Source organism: Diadema setosum, chromosome 3, assembly GCF_964275005.1.
Source record: "Diadema setosum chromosome 3, eeDiaSeto1, whole genome shotgun sequence".
NCBI classification, from domain to species: Eukaryota; Metazoa; Echinodermata; class Echinoidea; order Diadematoida; family Diadematidae; genus Diadema; species Diadema setosum.
Genome location: NC_092687.1, coordinates 25,214,079 through 25,240,041, shown reverse-complemented (window position 1 = coordinate 25,240,041; position 25,963 = coordinate 25,214,079). Strand labels below are relative to the sequence as shown.

Below are 25,963 nucleotides of genomic sequence, written 5' to 3'. Positions count from 1 at the left end.
AACGATTGTAGATTGCTGAGGTCGAGTATCTCGATTCAACCAAAAGGACAGTTTTCAACACTCTATTTTGAATAATTTGCAACTTGTCGGAATCCGTTTTTCGCAGATTACCCCATACAACGCAGCAATAATCGAATTTACTCTGAATAATGGATTTATAAAATACAAGAGCAGTTTTTTTTTTCAGTTATACAAAATCGTATTCTTTTCAATAGATACAGACTTTTCACTGTGCTTTTTATCACCCTATCCACCTATTGGTTCCAATCAAGATGTTGGTCAAGATAAATTCCTAAATATTTACAGCAAGTAACAGAGGGAACCTCAGATTTGTCAATACTGACTCTCAACACCTTGTTTCTAATCCTCTTTCTGGAACCTATCAACATCGCTTCACACTTTTTCACACTCAGAGCAAGTGAGTTTACTTCCAACCATTGTGACAAACACCACAAGTCATTATTTAGACCTCTTTGTATTTGACCGAGATCCTTGCTAGGTAAATAAAGACATGTATTGTCAGCGTATAAATGGACCTTACATTCCTTAATGCAATCAGGCAAATCGTTAATGTATACATTGAATAACAAGGGCCCTAACGTAGAGCCCTGTGGGATTCCACATGTTACATGCCTAGGCTCGGATATAGAGTCGCCAATAGAAGTATACTGAACACGACCGTGGAGATAATTACTAAACCATTTACACACAATATCATTCAAACCAAGGAGAGATAACTTATGAAGAAGTGTCGCATGACTGACTGTGTCAAATGCCTTTTTGAGGTCAATGGAGACCATTCCAACGATTTCACCCTTATCTATGCTATGGAGCATTTCTTCTGTGACACAAAGTAAAGCGGTCATAGTGGAATGGGCAGGTCTGAAGCCTGATTGATTTGGGTTAATGATATAATTTCTAGTTAGATAATCATACAACTGGTTGAAGATGAGTTTTTCAATCATCTTTGAAATAACAGACAAAATAGATATGGGTCTGTAATTACCCATCTCACTTCGACTACCACTTTTATATACTGGCGTAACTTTTGAGACCTTCCATTGTTCTGGAATGTAACCACAATTCAAAGAAAGATTAAATATGTACCTAAGTGGTTTTGCAATTATACGTATAACAGGCTTTATCAATGTCACTGGTAAAGTGTCCATTCCATATGAGTTTTTCATTGGCATACTTTCAACCACTTTCACAATGTCTTCTTCAGTAACATCTTCAAATGAGAACAGTGAACTTCTTTTCGGTACATATTTTGCAATCTCTTCCTCTGTTCTTTGATCATGGCTCTTGCAAATCGCATCGACTACATTTGTGAAATATGCATTAAAACAATTTGACATATCAGTTTTATCCTTGACCTGTGTGTTATTATTAACAATATATTCTATTTGCTTGAAGGTATTCTTTATAGGAGTAATAAACTTTAACGATTTCCAAACATCTTTTGAGTTACCTTTACTGGAAAAAATAGCACTACTTATATATTCTTTCTTTGCCTGACGACATTTCATAGTAACTTCATTTCTAAGCTTCGTGTATAACTTCCACTCAATATAAATTTTAGATGATTTAGAAATGAGTTTTTGTCTATCTCTTTGACGCATCAGATCTAAAATTTCTTCTGTTATCCAAGGGGATTCTTTTTTCTTTACTCTTTTCTTTTTTAGCGGTACAAATGCATTCATCACACTTAATAACTTTCTGTCAAATTCATCATATGCCTTAATTACATTATGGTATGTTTCTACATGGTTCCACTGTACCTTAGAAATCGCTTCCGCGTATTCTTCCATATTACATTTACCAACATTACGGGACACCTTATATCTATGTACATTTTGTTTTTGATTCTTGTTTTTTGTACCCCAAGTGCAATATACAAGGTAGTGGTCACTCAGAGATATTGGTATACCATTTGTGAACTGAATTTTTCCGACCCTGTTAGTTATGATAAGATCAATAGACGATGTACAGATAGATTCTCTTGTGGGAGTGCTGACTATCTGTTGGAGATTGAAAGAGGTCAATAACTCACGCAGGTGTTTTGTTTGCCAAGATGTACAATGTTGTGGCATATCACAGTTCAAGTCACCAAGAATAACAAAATCAATGCCCATATCGTCTACTTCACTAAGAAATCTCTCAAATTCTTGAAATACGTTTAGTCTAGCGTTGGGTGGCCTATACCATACTATAACAAATGGCTTCACCATTTGTGCATTTACTTCTATAACAATCAACTCCAAATCAAATTCAAAATCAGATCTCACTCTGTAATCTATTCCTTCTTTTACATAAGCTGCCACACCTCCACCTTTACTACCTCTGTCTTTCCTTATCAGATTGTACCCATCTATATTCAATTCTGAATCATCAATTTTATCATTCAAATAGTTCACAAGCCCAATTTTGCAACTTTGAATTGGTGATATCGGAACAAATTCCAATTTTCCGGGATAAAAACGCATGCAACGTGTAATTTATGTGCTTCTTATCGTACCATGTGACTTGTGCACAAAATTTCACGGTTGAATGAACACGGGGTGAAAATTACCGAAATGGCCGATTTGACATATTTCTCGTGGTAATTTCTATCAATTGAGATTGAATTCGGGTGTTGAACAGTTTTTACACACAATTCACGTAATTTCACGGTTGAATGAGCACATTGAAAACAAAGAAAATAACCATTTAAATTGAGCAGTCAGAATTGCGATAATTTTGCGCACTGAAATCAACCGTATGATGCTTTTTTATATTGTGCTTATACCCAAACGCATACCAGTGACCACCTGACATTTCAGTCACGCTTCAATAAGCACGTGAGGCTGGAAACCCTTTTTTAACCTACGTAATGAAAAAATTGACAGTTTGGCCATAATTCCCATGGTAAGTTCATGTGAAGGGGGGGGGGAATTTATGCTTTTGAAAGCTAACAATGGCTTTTGCATGCAATGTGGTTTATTTTACGGTTGAATGACCACATTATGAATCAATGATTTATCTTATTAAAACCATCCAGCAGGTGTTGCATTGATCTTCTGCATTTAACATCAACTGAAAAAACATTTCATTATTGCGTTTAGGACCGATATAAATGTCTCAGTGATCCTTGGCATTCCTTCAAAATGTTTCACGTCAAAGGGTACATGGTGCCGGAAACCCTCCTTCTAATCCATGGCTACCTTTGATTAAATATTGAAGTATTCATGGGGAAATCGGTCTGCCTTTAGTTTGATGAAATCCCCTTGTTGGAGCAGAGATGAGAAATTATGCAATTTAAATCTTCGGGCCTTTGTTCTCGCTACTGAATACTAATTTTGGCATTAAGTTCTTGATTTTTGTAAAGTCATGAAGTCATGCATTAACTAAAAGGGAAAATAAATGCAATTAATCATTGACATGGTACCAAATTTCACTTTTGTTCAACATCAATATCCTCCTGTGCTGCACATATGCATGGAGAGTCTGGAGACGGATATTGATTGTGGTGAGAAACATGTAGTGGCCTTTGTTGTTCATGTGGTGTTGATTATTGTGATGGTGATGAGAGTTGCTTAAATTATTGGTTGACTATTATGCGATCGTTATGGCAATATAACACAGATTGGGGAGCATCTGCACTCACTTTTTAGGCTCTATCCACTAACACCGCTGAACACGTCTTCAAAACCAACCAAATGTAAATCTTATGGAAATTTCAGCCACGAAAATGGTTTTGACCTGCACACTTTGCTCATCTTATGTGCTCACTGAAGCATGCCACAATGTCATTTTTTTATCGAAATGTTATTTTTTTTTCATTGAAATCAGAGTAATTTCTCAACATATCAACCAAAACATAAAAAACAATGAATATTTTTTTTTTATTATATAGGGTAAAAAAGGGTTTTCCAGCCCCACATGCTCATTGAAGCGTGACTAAAATGTCAGGTGATCACTGTATGCACAGTGGTATTTAATACAATACAAAAAGCATTACAACAATTGATTTCAGTGCGCAAAATTATCGCAATTCTTACTGCACAATTTAAATTGTTATTTTCTTTGTTTTTAATGTGCTCATTCAACCGTGAAATTACGTGAATTGTGTGTAAAAACTGTTCAACACATGAATTGAATCTCGATTGATAGAAATTACCACGAGAAACATGTCAAACCGGCCATTTTGGTAATTTTCACCCCGTGTTCACTCAACCGTGAAATTTTGTGCACAAGTCACATGACACGATGAAAAAGAAAATAAATTATACGTTGCATGCCTTTTTATCCTGGAAAATTGAAATTTGTTCCGATATCACCAATTCAAAGTTGCAAAATTGGGCTTGTGAACTTCAAAAAGTGACCATTTTGACTTTAAGTCATGCTCACTCAAGCGTGACCTAGTGATATCCACTGAATTTCACATGAAAGGTACCCGAGAAATACAGCTACATGATCCTGTATTCAAATCTCCTCAGAGGTTCCCGATTCATAGATTACACAGGTTTGTTTTAGGGGGAACTTACTTTTTGTTTAGTGTTTATATTGTAACGAAACTTGGCATTCCTCTTTGACTTTGCCTATATGCCCACCTTAACAGAAATTTGTAGAAGTTATACAAATCGGAAAAACAGAATTTTTTGTCAAAGCATGACTACTTTCGTGTCTCAGAATAACGTGGCACACAGGGGGTTTCCACCATGGCACATAAAGAGTTAAATGCACAGAAATTACAGATTACGGAAGATTCCATTTTCCTATAACTTTGTTTTCAATGTTTAGCTGTTTTTTGTATAATTAGAGGGAAAACAAGCGTAAAATTGTGAGTAAATTTGCGACTGTTTGTTCATCATGATCACATAACGCCTTAAAAATTCTGAAACTATTGCCCTAAACTCATTGTTTACTTTGTAAAATTTTATTTGTGGCTATTGAAGCTAAAAGTTGTAAAGAATACAGGACACTTTCGGAACAAGCTATCCCTATTGAAGGGATTGCATACGTCACGGACGTTCGCTCGAATTGTCACGGACGTTCGCTCTACCGATAGGGTCATGTTCCAGGACGAATAACTAACCGACAGAGAGTACCTAGCCTTCCTACCTCTTTCAAAAATTTGAAAAGGTATTGTCAATGCAAATTATAAGAAATTTGACATCATTACAACATATGTATTGCTCAGAGGGGGATCAGGAGGTGAATTTTCAGAGAAAATATTAATTATTTGCTTGGTTTTCGGTGAATTGCATGGTCCAAAAACTGCGGACAAGCCTCAGTCCTCTCCAAAAATAACATGCAGCTCCTTGGCTAGAGAGCCAAAGGTAAAACGCACCTTCGTCATCAAAGCAAGATGGTGTCCCACTCGAAAACGTTTTAATCACCACGGACGTTCTTTTTTTTCTCGGAGGTTCGTCTAAAAATGTCACCCTGCACCTCAAAACAAACAAAAAGTTGCCAGACATGAATTTTTAGTTAAGACCATATTCTAAAAGAACAGACTTTAAGCTTTAAAATGATGTAAAACTCAAATCAAATGGACTCTCCTAACCTATCTTAATATTGGAAAGAAAGCACAAACTCAGGAAAAGTGTGAACTGAGAAAAGAGGCTCTGAAGTACAGTGTCTACTCAGGCGCTTAATCTTAACCAAACCGTGCTGGCTGTGCGATGAATGGGACACAAAAGAGCAAGTAAACCACGACAGTAAGAACAAATAAGGGATTATCAGATTAAACTGAAATTAAGCATGTCTCATTAACACATTCTGTCCATAATCAATGCCAACTTCCAAAGCAGTAGCACTATCGTTTCAAAAGTTATTAGAGTTGAAAGTGAGAAGTGTGGACAAGGTTTTTCAGAAATGAAAAAGGGATTCTAAAGACACACCTAATCACACTATTCTACCAAAAATGTTCGAGATAAACTGCTTAAAAATAAACTTTCCTGCCCTTTTTATGATACCAAATTTTAGCATAATGTAAAACAAGACCCACTCTTTTAGAAAATATGAAAAAGTCAAGTTTGGCTAGGTTGACCCATTTCACTTATTTTCAGTCCTCATGCAAAATCATTTGTGCGACTTTATGTTCGTTTTGAGGTGCACGGTCACAAATATAATTGTGACCCGCGACATCGGTTTCAGGCAAAAGTCGCAAGAGCAAATTCCCTCCTAGGCGGGGTACAAAGATTTTGACCATTATTTTTGTCGATTTAGGTTTTTTGCAGAAATCGAATCTTTGATATGTTTTCTACATCTACACTAAATTTCATAGCATAAGACTAAGTTTTTCCTATCGAAAATGGAATTTTAAGCACTCTATGTTGGATCGCACTCGTCAGTTTCGAGCTTCTTTCGAACGCCGCGCCAATATCCCCAGTGTTGCTACGGCGCAGGGTCTCGCATGCGATTGGCTGGTGCTTCGCATTCATTTACATAAGTCGGCTTTCGGAGACACCTGCAGTTGCAGCGTTCGGGGGAATGCTTTGTCCACGCGTGCACGATTACACGCTGCATTGTTCTTGCTATCGTGGTTTATATACGCTCGCTCTGTAGTGCGTGCTCTTCGTTTGGCTTTCTATCCAAACTATTCTACCGCAATGTTCGACAACGGAAGTGAAACAAAAATCATGTAGCATGACATAATCGTGTGAAAAGAAAACTAGATACTCTTAAATGTGTCTACTTGTACATGTAGTAAAAATTATGACAGCAGACTGACTCAATGGAAGGTAGATGAGAGGAAAGGAGCGGTCACATGTGACTAATTATATTTAATACTACATGTCAAGATCGCACCAAACTAACGAGTCGTGTTTGTCTGTTTGTTTGTTTTAATTTAATCAGCACCACCGAACAAAGCAACATCATGCATTACGCATGTCTTGTAAAAGCAAAACAAACTGGAAGCGTGACCCTTGCCAGCACTAGCAATTTTCTGCCTTCAAAAGGGTCGCCAATGATAAAGACAAATCAACCACAATGAAAACGCGATTTGTAAATGTGTGGATTCGCCACCGCTCCTGTTACATGCACACGGTCATGGCGTGTGGATGCCATTGCGTAATGCGTGCACCATACACATGAGTACATGTACACCATACGTGCAATTATCGTATTCGCCATCTTGAAAGACGTACTGTAAACAAACCCGAGCGGAACGCATTGTTTTTCGGCTCCATACGCTGAGCTCCGAGGAAGGTGCCGCAAAATTTGACTCTCTCAGTGAGCCAATCAGAAGGCGATGTGGTTGCTAAAGGCGGAGCTTAACATCGATTGGCACCATCGTACGGATGGGTGATTCTCCCCTCGCATCGCCGCTCGGACATTGTCTTTGAAAAAGAGGTGAATCTTCAAAGCCTGTTTTCTCGCAATTTTGTAAGGCTAACAAGTGCATTTTATTTCTCTTCCTATGCCCACTTATGGTGCCGAAGTATACGAGTGTTTTATATCAATGCAAAGCTTAGGAAATGGGCAATGTGATTCAGTGAAAAAATGAATTTTCAAAATTCACGACTTTTGCCTGAAACCGTTGTCGTGGGTCACAATTTCGGTTCCTATTTGACAAAGGATGGATAAAACTCAGAACAAACATACTATCGTGTGGCTGGATCTTAGTTGATTACGACTCAGAACAATATCACCAATAACGGTTAATGGGATACGATCTTCATTAGAAAATAACGGAAGCACGTCCGTGACGAAAACTGAGTATAATTTTGCATGAAAAAATATTACGTCCCATGTACAGCCAGCAGACGTACAATTTTTTTTTTTTTTTTTGCAGGATATGTTCATTAGGTGGAAACAGCAAATTTTCGTATACATTACAGTAGAGACAACAAAGTGGAATTTGCAGCAGCGATAGAAATAAAAGCATCACGGATGTTCGTCTGTATAGGACTTTGATATTTCAATTGTTCTCTGTGATTTTATACGTGCTCATAAAGTTCTTATGAATTTGCAGTTCATACCCATGATATGTCAGATCCAGAACATGGTCAGATATTAGTTGCCACGTACGCTTAAAAATGCACATCATTAGTTTGAAAAACAAAAAATATTGTGAAAATAGCGTTTTTACCGCAATTTTGCCCTCTAAGTCCTGGTCAAATGAAATATATCAGGCAAAAGTCAACCAAACCATATATTTCCTGAAAGGAAATTTACCAATCTTTGAGATGACATGAAAAATTCTGGTTTCTTAGATCATCTTGGCGTGTTCTAAGGGAAATAATGTCACAAGGTGCGAAAATTGGCAATTGTACATCGTTCAAAATTCTCACCCATATACATATGAAGAGTTTGTTTGCAAAAGCCGATAAGTCCATATTTGCCCAATGGAGATATTTGCGATTAAAGGTCAAGAAAAATAAAGAGAATAGTAAGAAAATGTGTGCTTCTTTTGACCATAACTTCAAAAATATACCTTTGTATGTAGTGACAAACATATTATTCAAAAGGTATTATTTTGTACTTTATGACAGAGAATATGACTCAAAATCTTTAAATATGGACTTATCGTTTTTTTGCAAACAAACTCTTCATATAGATATATACACAAATACATACATATACAATACTCAATTATGAACTCAATGACCTCATTCCAAATGGACTCACCACGCAAGCAACAAGAATGAGGGGATTGTCATCCGAATAAGGTGAAATCGATCATTCCTCATTAACATATTTTGTCCATGATGCAGTGGCGAAATCATTCCTAGATTTATGGGAGTTGAAAGAGTAAATACTTTTTTTTTAAGAAATGAAGAGCAATAACGAGTGCGGATAAGACACGCGTTATCACAATATTCTACAAATAAGAGCGTTCAGGAAAAACTGCCAAAACTCATTTTCTGTTTGTTTTATCAACTCACACTTTAGCATTATCTAGAAGAATACTACCTCTTTCAGGAAATATGAAAAAGTCAAGATTGGCTAGGTTGACCAATTTCACCTATATTCAGTCCTCCTCACACAAAGTCAGTTTGTTTGTTTTGCAATGCATGGTCACATAATAAGCCTTGTAATAAGTCTTGTACGATACAGGACCGTCAGATGATACGTGTAAGATAACACTAATGATTAATGACACTACTAACAGATATAAACCATTTTCAAAGAAGTGATTGCCAAATGACATGATATCAAATTGGGCGTAAGAAAAAGGATGTCGAAGGAAAAGAGAAAGATAAAAAAAGGAGACTACAACACTAACCATTGTTGACACAAGCAAGCAAAGTGGATTCCACGATGTAAGAGTAATGATAAAATTCAACCTGGATTGAATATATTGCAAAGAATGTATTGATTACATAATATATCCGTAAGAATACAGAAGAGCGGACACAAAAGGATGAGAAAAAAAATGGTTACAGCTCGTTATTCCAAAGGTTCGTTATTCCGAAAGGTCTTCAGTCCGAAGATTCGTGATTTCCAAAGTTTGTTATTCCGAGGATTTCATTTTCGGATTAACAAATCTTTGGAATAACGAACATTTGGAATAACGCCACAAATGTTCGGATTAACGAACCCTTTTTAATTTTCGGATTAACGAACCTCTAGGTATAGAAAATTTGTGTGTTTCGGATTAACTAAGCCACGTGTGTGTTTTTTTTTTCCATTTTCGGATTGACGGACCTCTAAGTATAGGGAATTTGTGTGTTTCGCATCAACAAACCTTCAGAATAACGAACCTTCGAAAAATCGAAACTTTTTAATAACGAACAGCACCCGAATAGATAGACGCAGTGATGTATACGGTCTACGTAACAGGACTATTTGAGGACTTGTATTTGACAGATTAATTTTTTTCTCTAATATTATTTGATGTTCACCCGTTCCTTCCGCAATTCTCTGAGTGCCTTTAATGCCCCCAAACGAGATTCTTTTCGCCCGTCGACAGAGAGGCACACAGGTTGGTAATCCAGCTGTGTGAAGGCAGTCAAGCGGTTCATTGTGTCCCCCTTTCTACGGTCAACTACATGTGCCCGTGAACAATGGAAATATCGATCGGGTATGCATAGAGCGTGCGCTGATGAGCTCTCAGAATCTTTTGTTCTACACAAAACCAGGTACCTGAATGAGGTGACTGGGGTCAGCGAACTCGCATTTCTAACTGATCTCAGCCTTGATCATTATGTGCATGTTCGTACGAGTTTACAGCAGAACAAGCAAAAAACTTAATCAGGAAAAGGTACATAATACTGTAAAACCCCCTTTTTTTAAACAGCAGGAGAACAAAACCTGACAGAATAAACTCTGATCTTTTTATCAAACCCACTTTTCTGAGCATTTTGACACAAAGAAACAGGAATTTAGGCCACTGAAGCAGGCACCCTTGTCTTCATTTTGGGAACCTGGTAAATCAGGTTCCCGTATATCAGTTGCTCCCACGGGAACCTGGTAAACCAGGTTCCCGTAAGGGTGGGATTTCACGGAGCACGCGAACGATTTGCGAAGGACGCGAATGGCAAAATCCAGCATTCGTATTTTAGTCTGCAAAAGTTCGCCAAACGGTCGTGAGCGTTCGGAAGCGTCGTCAGTTGTTCGCGAATGTCGTTTTTACTTCGGCGAGAATTTCAAAAAAGTTTGAAATTTTTTGCGAACCTATATTATCGCAAACGGTTCACGTACCTTTTGAGACATTCTCGCGAACGTTTAGCGCACGATTGGGGGATGTATGACTTATACGTTTTCTGCAGATAAAAATTGTAGAATACATCTAAACATCAAAGAATTATTAACAACTATAGTAACAAAAGAAATTAAAGACTAGCAAAGATAAAGAAATGTTTGATAGACAAAAAAAAATCGCAGAATACACTTAGAATTTATCTTAACTATGTAAAATTTCATTTGAACTATAGAGATTATGTGTCGGAGGAACTGAAAAAAAAAATCAAATGCTCCTTACTATAGTGGAGATAGGTATTAAGAAAAAGAATGTAGGCAAGCACACGATAGAGAAATGAGAGAAAAAGAAAGGAGAAATAGAGGAAAGAAAAAAAAATTCAACTCAAGACCAACGGCGTAAATCCGTACTGAGGAGTGGGGGGGATGGTCACCATCACCACGATTACAAGCCCATAACCGGACCGGCGCAACCTTGAGGGGGGGGGGGGGGGAAGAAGCTTGGTGCCCCCCCCCCCCACACGCACACTTTACAGGGATCGGATGTCCCACTCTTTTGCATGAAATATAAAGTGAGAGGAAAGTGGCAGCCAAAATATGAAGACTTTTTGTTCTTGTTGTTGCTTTTTTTTTTGCTTGTCAGATGACTTGCGGCGGAAAATCAGACCTTAAAAGTATGAAGACATTTTTTGTTTTTGAAATATCTGTGAGAGAGAGCGGAGCGACCGGGTTAACGGGGGGAGGGTGTGTATGGGGGGGTGTCCCTCTCCCACACGAGGAAGATTTTGCATTTTCAGACCTGAAATTCAGCGATCTGGTGCACACTTTTGGTGAAATTTTTGTTTGTTTTTTCTTTAAAAAAACCAATAGAAAATGAAATATTCACAATATATTATTGAATGACTAAATCGTGGTATTTCAGCTCTTGCTCCGCCTGTGCGACATCACTGCGAAGGCCTACTAAATAGGGGCCTATCACCGGCGTAGACAGGGTTGGGGGAGCGGTTATGAGATCGTGAGGGAGCGAAGCAAGCGAGGGGGGGGGGGGAGGGTATGGTAGGGGGGTTTCTCCCTCCCACGGTGAAATCTTTTTACATTTAAAATTTTGACATTTTACAGTCCAAAAACTGCCGTTTGTAGCTATATTCTTCGCTTTGGAAATTAAGGGGGGGGGGAGGCACACCGTGCGCAACTGCTGTCAATCACTGGCAGCAACATCAGGAGAATGGCATAGCGATTAAATGCGAGCGGAGCGAGCGAGCTTGAAAATTTTGACACAGGCCCTAATGCTTTCACATGCTAAAAACTGCCGTTTGTAGTTATACTTCTTCGCTTAATTGGAAATCAAGGGGGGCCGCACCGGGCGCAACTGTTGTCAATCACTGGCAGCAACATCAGGAGAATGGTATAGCGATTAAATGCGAGCGAGCGAAGCGAGTGAGCTTGAAAATTTTGACATTTTACAGTCCAAAAACTCCCGTTTGTGGCTGTATTTTTTTGCTTTGGAAATTAAGGGGGGCGCACCGGGTGTAATTGTTGGCAATTACTGGCAGCAACATCAGGAGAATGGCATAATGCGAGCGAGTGAAGCGAGCGAGCTTGAAAATTTTGACATTTTACAGTCCCAAAACTGCCGCTTTTGGCTGTATTTCTTCGCTTTGGAAATTAAGGGGGGCGCACCGGGTGCAACTACTGGCAGTTACTGGCAGCAACATCAGGGGAATGACATCACGATTGAATACGAGCGAGCGAAGCGAGTGAGCTTGAAAATTTTGACTTTTTACAGTCCCAAAACTGTCGTTTGTAGCTATATTTTTCGCTTTGGAAATTAAAGGTAGGGAATCCCATTTGCATGCCTTAAATGAAGAGTTGTATGAATACAGTGGTATGTTGAAGAGAGTATCATTTTAGAAACTCCCATGGGCATTGAAAGTGGAAGGTAACATTTAGTACATTTTTATTGACCGTTAGATTTTGAATTGAATTTTTTTCGGGGCTCACCGTAAATTCCAGTTCATTACTAGGCTACCTTTGCAGACCCATGCACTGCATGTGCGTCCATCATTTTGTGAAGAAAGTTCATCAAAACTTACAAACATTTCTATATACATTCTTGCCACACACTCTATATGTTATTACATCAGCTCTTATACTTTTAGATTTGTGTTTATAGATTAAAAAAAAATACAGAAGACTGCAACAAAAAGGCTTAAGTGTGGCTGACACACAGAACTACTGAGTAGTTGAGTTTTGTGCATTATTCAAATTGTAGATAACTGTTGACTTCCAAATTTCTCAGCAGTGGCCTAAACAAGTCCCCTGAGGTTCATATTTAATGTTTTGCTGCATTTTGGGAGGTCTGGAAAAGGTATCCCCTACCTTTAAGGGGGGGGGGGGGGCGCGCACCGGGCACAACTGCTGGCAATTACTGGCAGCATGCAACATCAGGAGAATGGCATAACGATTAAATGAAAGCGAGCGAGTTTGAAGATTTTGACGTTTTACAGTCCCCATACTGTCGTTTGTGGTTGTATTTTTTCGCTTTGGAAATCAAGGGGGGGGGGGGACACACCGCGGGCGCAACTGTCGGCAATTACTGGCAGTAACATCAGGAGAATGGCATAACGATTAAATGCGAGCGAGCGAAGCGAGTGAGCTTGAAAATTGTGATATTTTACAGTCCCAAAAACTGTCCTTTGTGGCTGTATTTTTTCGCTTTGGAAATTAAGGGGGGCGCACCGGGCGAAAATTGCCGACAGTTACTGGCAGCAAAATCAGGAGAATGGCATAATGATTAAATGCGATCGAGCGAATCGAGTGAGCTTGAAAATTTTGACATTTTACAGTTCCCCAAACTGTCGTTTGTGGCTGTATTTTTTCGCTTTGGAAATTAAGGAGGCGCACCGGGCGAAAACTACTGGCAATTACTAGCAGTAACATCAGGAGAATGGTATAATTATTAAATGCGAGCGAGCGAAGCGAGCGAGCTTCAAATTTTGACATTTTACAGTCCCAAAACTGCCCTTTGTAGCTATATTTTTCGCTTTGGAAATTAAAGGGGCGCACCGGGCGAAAACTGCTGGCAATTACTAGCTGCAGCATCAGGAGAATGGCATAATGATTAAATGCGAGCGAGCGAAGCGAGCGAGCTTCAAAATTTTGACATTTTACAGTCCGAAAACTGCCGTTTGTAGCTATATTTTTCGCTTTGGAAATTAAGGGGCCGGGGGGCACCGGGCGCAACTGCTGCCATTCACTGGCATCAGCATCAGGAGAATGGCATAGCGATTAAATGCGAGCGAGCGGAGCGAGCGAGCTTTAAAATTTTGACATTTTACACTCCAAACACTGCCGTTTGTAGCTATATTTTTCGCTTTTGTTTGTCCCACTTTTATGGGGGAACCATCCCCCCCCCCCATCGACGCCTCTGCATATGAGCGTGCTTTTGTTAAGTGAAAGATCTGCTGCACACTCTTTGATAAATTAGGGAAATATACGTCAATCTCAAAAGTGAACAAAGTCTGTCGAAAGGGATCCTGTATAGCGGAGCTTTTGCATGTTTATGATTGCAATACAACGATCTGGTGCGTAGTTCTGGCGATATTTGGACAATTTTCCATTAAGAAAGTTCGAGATTTGTCCTCATCTCGGGAATTGCTTGGGGGATAAATGATTTGTCTGCCTAAACACTTCCGTAGGGGCGGGGCAAATGCCCCTTTGCCCCCCCCCCCCCCCCCCGAGATAGATTCGACGCCCCTGATCTTCCCTGGGTATGCTCATAGATGTATCCTGACTGAGTCACCAGTCACTGTCGTTTCTCAGGAATGATTCAGGAAATGGAGGGGGTTCAATTATGGCAATATAGTTTTTGTTATTGTTTGTTTGTTTGTTTGTTTGTTTTCGTACATATCTTGCAGATGGTCCCCAGTTACTCGCGTCATAGCATAGGACTATACTATTTGGCGTTGTCAACGCCTGAGCCATACCTTACAGTGTATGTCGATGTTACTTTCTTCGCGAGCGAGCGAAGCGAGCGAGCGCTTGAGAAAATTATGTATACATTTTCCTACAAGATAGAATACTGTTCAGCTCTGTTACATGTCTGAAGGCCGGCGTACAAACGTCATGTAATATGCCAAAATTGATACAATCCCATTTCTGCTTCCTCCATTTTTTTCCTTCAAAATTCAGGGGGGATGATTGTACAGGCCATCCCCCCCCCTCCTCCATTTCAGGTGGGGATATATCCCCCCCCCCCCCATCCCCCCCCCCCCGGGATTTACGCCCATGCTCAAGACAGCTTCCACCTGTCCTTTGGTACATTTTCTCCCATGATTATTGAAAATTTTTCGTTGTTCGCATTTCCGTCGCGTGTTCTTCGTGTACGTAACATGCTGCACTTTAGCAATGATACACACGACATTCGCACACGAAGAACACGCGACGGAAATGCGAACAACGAAAAATTTTCAATAATCATGGGAGAAAATGTACCCAAGGAGAGGTGGAAGCTGTCTTGAGTTGATTTTTTTTTTATTTCCTCTATTTCTCCTTTCTTTTTCTCTCATTTTTCTATTGTGTGCTTGCCTACATCTGCTTTTTTCTGGGACGTATCTCCACTAGTAAAGCATAAGTTTTTTATGAATTTTTTTTTTTTTTTTTGCAGTTCCTCCAACACATAATCTTTATACTTCAAATGAAATTTTACATACTTTAGATTAATTTTAACTGTATTCTGCGATTTTTTTTTTGTATATCAAACATTTCTTTCTCTTTGCTAGTCTTTAATTTCTTTTGTTACTATAGTTGTTAATAATTGTTTGATGTTTAGGTATATGCTACGATTTTATTTGTAGAAAACGTAAAGGTCATACATCCCCCAAACGTGCGCTAAACGTTCCGAGAATGTCTTAAAAGGTACGCGAACAGTTTGCGATGACGTCGTAAAATGATCGGAAAAACTTCGCAGATTTCGCGTAACATACGCGAGACATTCTCCAAAGTTTCGGAGTCTGTTTGGGATTTCACGAACATTTTGCGAACATCACGCGTGTCTTGCGAAGGTCTTACACATATGACGATGCTTTAAAGACACTTTCGAGAACAATTCACGAGCAAATCACGACCGAGTGTGCGGAAAAGGTTCGCAGAAAATTTCAAACTTTTTTGAAATTCTCACCGAAGTAAAAACGACATTCGCGAACAATTGACGACGCTTCCGAACCCTCACGTTTGTTTGGCGATCTTTTGCAGACCAAAATGCGAATGCTGGATTTTGCCATTCGCGTCCTTCGCAAATCGTTCGCGTGCTCCGTGAAATCCCACCCTAAGGAACGGGTTAAGATACATTGACTTGATGGAGACGATGAAACGAACCTAGTTCAGCTGTATATGTGACCCTGCATCACAAAATACACAGAAAGTCACCAGACACAAAATTTTACTAAAGAGCATATTCTGAGAGAGCAGACTTTCAGCTTGAGAATGAATAACTCAAATCAAATCGACTCTTCTAACCTATCTAAATATTGGAATGAAAACACACACCCAGGAAAAGTGTGAACGAAGAAAAGAGGCTCCAAAGTGTAGTGTCTATTCAAGCACTACAGTGTGTTAGTCTTTACCAAGCCGTGCTGGCTGCGCAATGAATGGGACAAAAAACGAAACAGGATGTAAACTACCAGAGTAACAACAATAAAGGGATTATGGAATTAAACTGTAAATAAGACTGCCTTATTGAAGCATTCTGTTCACAATTGATGCCGACTTTCAAAGCAGTAGCATCATCTTTTCAAAAGTTGTTAGATTTGAAAGTGAAGAGTGTGTACAAGGTTTTTAAGTAATGAAAAGGGGACTCTAAAAACACGCCCAATCACACTATTCTACCAAGAATGTTCAAGATAAACTGCTAAAAACATCCTTTCCAGCACGTTTTATGACTCCAAATTTTAGCACAATGTTGAAGAAGATTTGCTCTTTCAGAAATTATGAAAAAGTCAAGATCGGTTAGGTTGACACATTTCACCATTTTCAGTCCTCACACAAATTCAGTGTGAGCGACTTTCTGTTCGTTTTGTGGTGCACGGTCACATGATTATGATCAAATTTCAACAGAAAATAGTTATGTGCATATATGCTTTAAAGATTTCAAAATATTTAGCTGTTATTATGGTGCTACCAAGGTGAGTGCCAATACTTCGACCCATCGTAAATGAACTGTGTTCTGAGCCAGAGACCGAAAAAAAAAAAATTTATGACAGAGAAATATCAATGGCAGTCGGTTTTCATTTGAAATTATTTCTCGACTTTAGCGCTTTTTCGGCGACCAGTAGACCCTACTCTTAAGATTTAATTCGCGCTCGCTTGGAAAAGGTCAGATTCTGCGCTTTTGACGGTAGAATTGGGGTTTTTCGATGGATTTTTAGAGGAGACCAAAGGACTTTCCTGTTGTGAATGAGTGTTCCAGTATGTGAAATGATATGATTTCCGTGTGACGTGACTTTATTTAGAACCAAAGATCGTACACTTCAGTGTACGATCTTTTGTAGAACTCAATGGCTGGTGATAAGTGATAGGGCCTACTGCGTAAGTGACCAAATTCTGGTAGGTGACCGAATTCTGGTAGGTGATCGAATGCACAGTATGTTTACCCCGACTCTGTAGCGCCTCTAAGGGGTGGGTCTGCCGCCTTTGACGGCCCCTCTAGTTTTACCATTGTCGTCTATGACAAATGAATAATTTACAGTCACTACATTGTCATATTCAAAATATGAATGAGCGGCTGTATTATGTACAATTGTTACTTTGTACTGTTTTGTATGGAAATAAAATCATTAAAATTGAATTCAATAAAGAACAACTCACATTCTATCCCCTGACATCAGCATCCTGTTCTGTCCTAAGTCTTGGCAATGTTTTTTTTTTTTTTTTTTTTTCATGCAAGCATGGAGAAATACAAGAAGGATAAATTTGTTAAAACAAATCTCGTAAAAAAAAAATGCACCGACTTTCGGAGATCGACTGATGAGAATGTGTGTAGATACTTTGATTAGTTACCCCGAAAGGACTTTTTAAATTTTATTCTTGTTTTTATATTATTATTGATACTATTATGCTCATTATTATTATCATAATGATTATGGTAATCTCAGTGATCTGTTGCTCACGTTTAGCTGCCGGCTTTGAAAGGACTAATAAATTATATGCTTTCAATGGAGAAAATTGTCAAATTTATCCTCGTGACCATATCGAAAAAGAATGGTGTCATTCACATTCTTACACCTTTCTTTTTGAAAGGTTTACTTCTCGTTAGTTTCATCCCAAATATTATGATAATTATGATACACTTCGTGTACAGTATCCTCTTAACTCTTAAAGAACTGACAATTCCTTACATAATGGACTATCATTCTCCAGAGTGTACAGCGATACTACAAAGTAATTTTAATATACTTTCAATGAACTTTGACCTCGTTAAAATTACGTAATTACGTTTTATGTATAACAACGATAAACACAATTATGGTTAAGCATAGAAGTATTAAAAATAAGACTGGAGGTTTCGGGCAGTATAGGGCGTAATCTGATGGCGAATTCATGCGATTTATACTTAACTAATGGCTTAAAAAATTAAACTTTCCTCCACAACCTTATTATGATTTTTTTGTTGTTAGATAGAATCTTTTTCTTTATAATGCTCATCTTTACAATAGAACTTTTTAATTAGCATTATTTGTTGAACTCCTTTAGTTGTTTATCACCGTTCCTCACTTTTTATTTACTACACAATCTACCACTCGGGTAAGCATGTTTATGTATCTGTCTGGTCTATGTGCCCGCCTGCAGCTTGAACTTGGTGTACGGAATTTAATGTTGAATACTCTGCACTGCACTTTGCATGTATTATGTTTGTCCAGCTCTTCATAAATACTGCACCATTAAAACTTGAATTACTCATAACATTGTTTCTACATTCATTTTTTTTTCTGACATCTTGTACGCTCCCAAAATATGAAAAAATGTACTATGATTTCTCATATCAATAGGCCTTCGGCAGACTTTATTTGAGTGATTTAGAACGTGTTATTGCTTAAAAACACGAGATTTTTCTTGAACCGCACTAGTGTACGGGAGTTTCCGAAAAGAAGTAAAACAATTAAATAAAGTATTGAATTGAAATTGAAACAGAAAAGTAACAGATCATGAAATAACTGAATAATTTGCGAACACATTACGAGGCTTATCGTGATACTAGGCTTCAAAATCAACATTGAATTTCGTGTAAAGATTTTCTATTATTTACATGATTTATTGTTGATTTAAGAATTTGCTAAGATTGAATTGTGTTTACGCCATATTTGGATTTGTGTTCCCCTTTCTACAGATTCAAGATCTAAAGGTGACTTTAGACAGGTTGGATGGCGGTTCTCAACATCAATCCTCGAAGGCGGGTAACTTGGCCCAATGGGTGTGCACTATGCCAAGACTCTCAAGCTTCAGTCTGACCTGTAACCTATACCTAGACGGTGATTTCTTCTCAAAAGCCATCGCCTTACAATCATCCTCTCAGGTATAATCACTCTGAATTATGTATGATTTTCATTTCTTTCAGTCGCTAAAGTTAAGTGTTTATGAATAATGTTGTATTCTATGTTTCTTTCAGCTGATGAATGGACTGGCAAATGCTGCTAAATACACTAACAATAAAACTTATTTCCTCTTGTTATTAAGTTTTTAATTGCCCACCCTAACCATAACCTTTACCTTAACCCTAACCCATTGTAAATGAAAAGTGTTCAGAGCCAGTGACCGAAGAAAACATTTTCTCATAGAGAAATATCACTGACAGTCTGGGTTTTTTTTTTTTCTCTCTCTCTCCCTGTCCTCTCCCGTCAAAATCACTCCCACATGCTTGCCATGTAAACTACAATCTTATTTTCTTAATTCTTTATGTGCCACGTTCGCACGTCGGACTCAGTCGATGGAGTGACAACTTTGTATATTCCGCCCAAACGCTCACGCCAACCCAAACCGATCGGTAAATGTTCAAAGGAGTTTCTCGCGATTCCGTTCCTCTTTTCTGTAGCTTACATTTTATGAGTTGATTGACTACCAAGCAGTGTTTCATACTGGGTTTGCATGTAAATTCTAAGTATCTGTCATTGCTTTGTGTGCAAAAGTCGCACATTTTCAGTAATGTAACTCGTAGGTATTTGGAAAGAAAAACAATTATAGATTCGCCATAGAATTTACATCAATGCAATGCCTGGAATTTTCTCTACACGTCTGCTCGCTTTGTCTACAAAGCAACAGAAATCTGTAGAAGTTATATAGATTTGACAAACAGCATGTTTTCTGAACGCATGAGTACGTTGGTGTCTCAGAATAATGTGGCACACAGGGGGTTTCCACATGCCAAATGAAGAGTTGACAGAGAGTTATAGTCTTCAGACAAAAAAGAAAGAAAGAAAAGAAATGGTACCACTTTCATCTAGGCATGGGTATATGGTTTAGGAACACTCTAAAGCTAAATACACCGGTAAGGATAGGACTGAAGAATTTAACTGCATCACATCTATGTATTCTCCAAATTCAAGCTAAAGATTGGTGCTTTCTCCGTCAAATCCATGTGACGACCACATCGATTTACTAAACCACGCAGGTTGTTGCACAGCAATTATAAGCAAGCACATCAAATGTGATAACTGTTACTACACGACAGAGCCACCACCGGCACGTTTGATGCCAGTCACACCTACTCTGCGTGACTGCAACCTTCATTTTACCATTGTCGTCTATGGCAAATGAATGATTTACAGTCACTACATTGTCATATTCAAAATATGAATGAGCGGCTGTAGATACCAACATTACAAGAAGTTCCTCCTCCCATCACAGTAACATCTATGAATAACAAAATTGACAACAGCCAACCTGGTCGATGCTTTAATATGAGAACGAGCTTTGCTTTTCTTGTGAATTCCTTTATTTTCTTTGTAGAGTTATGAAATAAGATTATTTTGCTAACTTGTTTATTTATTCTAACCAGATCTGACATCGTTATAATGCTTGTATTCATGTTGTTATTTTTTTTTATTTACGTGATTCAAAGTTCCTTTTAATATTATACACTCATGTACGCATTATGTACAATTGTTACTTTGTGCTGTTTTGTATGGAAATAAAATCATTAATATTGGATTTAATAAAGGACAACTCACATTCAATCCCCTGACATTCATCAGCATCCTGTTCTGTCTTTTTTTTTTTTTTTTGGGGGGGGGGCTTTTTTATACATGCATGGAGAAATACAAGAAGGATATATTAATCTTTTGTTAATACAAATCTCGTTAAAAAAAAATGCACCGACTTTCGGAGATCAACTGATGTGTGTAAATACTTTGATTAGTTTCCCCGAAAGGACTTTTTAAGTTTTATTCTTGTTTTTTATATCATTATTGATACTATTATGCTCATTATTATTATCATAATGATTATGGTAATCTCAGTGAGCTGTTGCTCACGTTTAGCTGCCGGCTTGAAAAGACTGGTAAATTATATGCTTTCAATGGAGAAACTTGCTAAATTTATCCTCGTGACCATATCGAAAAAGAATGGTGTTATTCACATTCTTACACCTTTCTTTTTGAAAGGTTTACTTCTCGTTAGTTTTATCCCAAATATTATGATAACTATGATACACTTTGTGTACAGTATCCTGTTAGCTCTTTAAGAACTGACAATTCCTTACATAATGGATTATTATTCTCCAGAAAGTACAGCGATACTACAAAGTAATTCTAATATACTTTCAATGAACTTTGACCTCGTTAAAATTACGTAATGATGTATTAATTATAAAAACAATAAACAAATAAGAGCTTGTTGGCAAAAACCGATAAGTCCATTTTTGAAGATTTTGAAGTAAGGTCTCTGTAATAAAGTACAATATAATACCTTTTAATTTATATATTGGTCACTACATATTAAGGTACAGTTTTGAAGTTATGGTCAAAAGAAGAAAAAATCTTCTTATTATTCTATTTATTTTTCTTGACCTTTAATCGCAAATATCTCCAGTTGGAAAATATGAACTTATCGGTTTTTGCGAACAAACTCTTCTAATAGTTAAGCATAAAAGTATAAAAAAAAAAATGGGACTGAAGGTTTCGGGCGGTTAAGGGCGTAATCTGATGGCAAATTCGTGCGGTTTACTTTACTATTGGCTTAAAAACTGAGATTTTGCTCCACAACTGCAATATGTTTTTGTTGTTGTTAGATAGACTCTTTTTTCTTTATATTGTTGATCTTTACAGCAGAAACTTTTTCATTAGCATTATTCGTTGAACTCATTTAGTCGTTTATCATCGTTCCTCACTTTTTATTTACTACGCAATCTACCACTCTGGTAAGCATGTTTATGTATCTGTCTGGTCTATGTGCCCGCCTGCAGCTTGAACTTGGTGTACGGAATTTAATGTTGAATACTCTGCACTGTACTTTGCATGTATTATGTTTGTCCAGCTCTTCATAAATACTGCACCATTAAAACTTGAATTGCTCATAACACTGTTTCTACATTCATTTTTGTTTCTTACATCTTGTACGCTCCCAAAATATGAACAAAAACAAATGTACTAGGATTTTTCATATCAATAGGCCTTCGCCAGAGTTTATTTGAGTGATTTAAAACGTGTAATTGCTTAGAACACAAGATTTTTCTTGAACCGCACTCGTGTACGGGAGTTTCCGAAAAGAAGTAAAACAATTAAATAAAGTATTGAATTGAAATTGAAACAGAAAAGTAACAGGAGATCGTGAAATAACTGAATAATTTGCGAACACATTACGAGGCTTATCGTGATACTATGCTTCAAAATCAACATTCTTTTTCGTGTAAAGATTTTCTATTATTTACATTATTTATTGTTGATTTACAAATTAACTACGATTGAAATTTGTTTACCCCATATTTGGATTTGTGTTCCCCTTTCTCCAGATCCAAGATCTAAAGTTGACTCTATGCAGATTGGATGGCGGTTCTCAACATCAATCTTCGAAGGCGGGTGACTTGGCCCAATGGGTTTGCACTATGCCAAGACTCTCAAGCTTCAGTCTGACCTGTAAAGTATACCTGGACGGTGATTTCCTCTCAAAAGCCATCGCCTTACAGTCTTTTTCTCAGGTATAATCACTCTGAATTATGTATGATGTTCATATCTTTCAGTCGCTAAAGTTAAGTGTTTCTGAATGATGTTGTATTTTATGTTTCTTTCAGTTGATGAATGGACTGGCAAATGCCGCTAAAGACACTAACAATAAAACTTATTTCCTCTTGTTATAAAGTTTTTAATTGCCCACCGTAACCATAACCTTTATCTTAACCCTATCAAACCCATCGTAAATGAAAAGTGTTCAGAGCCGGAGACCGAAGAAAACATTTTCTCATAGAGAAATATCACTGACAGTCTGTTTTATTTCTCTCTCTCTCTCTCTCTGTCCTCACCTGTCAAAATCACTCCCATATGCTTGCCATGTAAACTACAACCTTATTTGATTAACTCTTTATGTGCCACGTTCGCACGTCCGACTCTGTACAGCGGCGTGTCAACTTCGCATATTCCGCCCAAACGCTCACGCCCATCCAAACTGATCGCTAAATCGTCAAATAAGTTTCTCGCGATTCCGTTCCTCATTTCTGTAGCTTACATTTTATGAGTTGATTGACTACCAAGCAGTGTTTCATACTGGGTTTGCACTAAACCACGCAGGTTGTTGCACAGCAATTATAAGCAAGCACATCAAGTGTGGTAACTGTTACCACTCGACAAAGCCACCTTCGGCTCGTACTCTGCGTGACTGCACCCTTCGTATTTAGCATTGCCGTCTATGGAAAATAAATAATTTACAGTCGCTGCATTGTCATACTCAAAATATGAACCAGTAGCTGTAGATACAAGCATTACTTGAAGTTCCCCGTTACCTCCACAATAACATCAATATTAATAACACAACAGCCAACTAAAGGCTTGGTCACACCGCCAGAACTTTGCTGGAGCGTTGTTGCGACACGGATTGTCGACCCTACACGCATTGTCGCCCCCGGCTCGTGGCGACAATCCGTGACGCTTGTGCAGTTCCCAGTTTTTGACCTCGAAGGTACGGAAGCTTAAAAGTGCCAACCAGATGACGAGATAAGAAGACGAGAAGACAGGTTAAATACCGAGAAGCCGAGTTATTGCAACTCGGCAAGTCGACTTGTTTAGGTCAAGAAGACAAGAAGCCGAGTTGTTGAGTCGATTTGTATTGGACGAGCAGACGAGATGATGAGTTGTCGAAACTCGGCAAGTCGAGTTGCTTTGGACAAAAATACAAGATGACGGGTTGTTGGAACTCGGCCTCTCGACTTGCTTGGAATAAGAAAATAAGATGACAAGTTGTTGAAACTCGGTAAGTCGACTCGTTTGAGACAAAAAGACATGATACCGAGTTGTTGAAACTCGGCAAGTCGCCTCTTTTGGGATGAAAAGACATGATAACGAGTTGATGAAACTGGGAAAGTCGACTTGCTTTGGACAAGAAGTCCAGATGACAAGTTGTTGAAACTCGGCAAATCGACTCGTTTTGGACAAAAAGACATGATAACGAGTTGTTGAAACTCGGAAAGTCGACTTGCTTTGGACAAGAAGTCAAGATGACAAATTGTTGAAACTCGACAAAGTCGACTCGTTTGGGACAAGAAGTCAAGATGACAAGTTGTTGAAACTCGGCAAGTCGACTCGTTTGGGACAAGAAGGCATGATAACGACTTGTTGAAACTCGGAAAGTCGACTTGCGTTGGACAAGAAGGCAAGATGACACGTTGTTGAAACTCGGCAAGTCGACTTGTTTGGGACAAGAAGTCAAGATGACAAGTTATTAAAACTCGGCAAGTCGACTCGTTTGGGACAAGAAGTCAAGATGACAAGTTATTGAAACTCGGCAAGTCGACTTGTTTGGGACACAAAGACATGATAACGAGTTGTTGGAACTCAGCAAGTCGACTCGTTTTGGACAAAAAAAAAAACAAAACATGAAAATGAGTTGTTGAAACTCGGCAAGTCGACTTGTTTGGGAAAAGAAGACATGATAACGAGTTGTTGAAACTCGAAATGTCGACTTGCTTGGGACAAGACGTCAAATGACAAGTTGTTCAAACTCGGCAAGTCGACTTGTTTTGGACAAGAAGACATGATAACGAGTTGTTGAAACTCGACAAGTCGACTTGTTTTGGACGAGAAGACAAAATGCCGAGTTGTCAAAACACGACAAGTCAACGAGTGGTTGGAATTTGTTTAGGACAAGAAATCAAGGTGACAAGTTGTTTTTAGACATTTGGGGTCTAGGAACACTACCCCCTGGAAAACTACCCTCCGGATAACTGCCACTTGGATAATTATCCCTTAGGACAATTCCCCCCTAGGGCAACTACCCGCCGGACAACTAACCCCCATAGGGCAAATACCCTCCATTACCCCATAGGACAACTACCCCCTGAGCAACTACCCTCCTTGTGCAATCACCCTTCTGGGCGATTCCCCCTTTAGGACAACTACCCCATGGATAACCACCCCCAGGATGCATACCCTTGGATAACTACCCCTAGGATAACTACCCCCAGATAACTACCCCACGGATATCTACCTCTTGGATTAGGATAACTACCCCGCGGATATCTACTCGCTTGATAACTACCACCCGGACGGCTACCCCCTGGATAACTACCCCCGGATAACTACCCCCAGATAACTACCCCCGGACAGCTACCCCCTTGATAATTACCCCATAATTACTACCCCCTGGATCTGGATAACTACCCCGGGATAACTACCCCCGGATAATTACCCCCGGGATAATTACTCCTGGATAACTATCCCAATACAATACAATACAATATAGTATTTCTATAGCGCTCTTACAAATAGTACAAATGTATCACAGCGCTTCACAAATCCATCTTTCACTCGGGAGGTAGTCTGGTGGGTAGTCATCCCACAGATGACTACCCCCCAGATAGCACTATCAAATAAAACATCATCACAACAACAGAAACAACAAAAAAGCAGTGAATTCAAAGACAAATACAACTGAAACAATCACTGAATATTTCCTATGCCCCACCCTGACCCGATGGTGTTAGCTCATCCAGCAAAACTGGTAATTGGATTTATGTTCTTTCAGAAAAAAAAAAAATGTCATAATAGTACCACCCAACGGCAACACATTGCCCTACGATGATCAAAGATATGCTCAGTTTATATAGAAATGATTGTCCTCACCAAAATCTCAATGC

At 38.6% G+C, this 25,963-nt stretch overlaps 1 protein-coding gene across 1 annotated transcript in view; it reads left to right on the top strand.

The window, feature by feature from the left end:
• LOC140246714 (uncharacterized) overlaps window positions 1-25,266 on the top strand; it is a 93,583-nt gene extending 68,317 nt beyond the window's left edge. The window contains exons 7-9 of the mRNA XM_072326053.1: window positions 19,016-19,201; window positions 22,631-22,816; window positions 25,153-25,266. Of these exons, the coding sequence (XP_072182154.1) occupies window positions 19,016-19,201; window positions 22,631-22,816; window positions 25,153-25,266 (486 nt within the window). The remainder of the gene's footprint in view (window positions 1-19,015; window positions 19,202-22,630; window positions 22,817-25,152) is intronic.
• The last annotated feature ends 697 nt before the right edge of the window (window positions 25,267-25,963 follow it).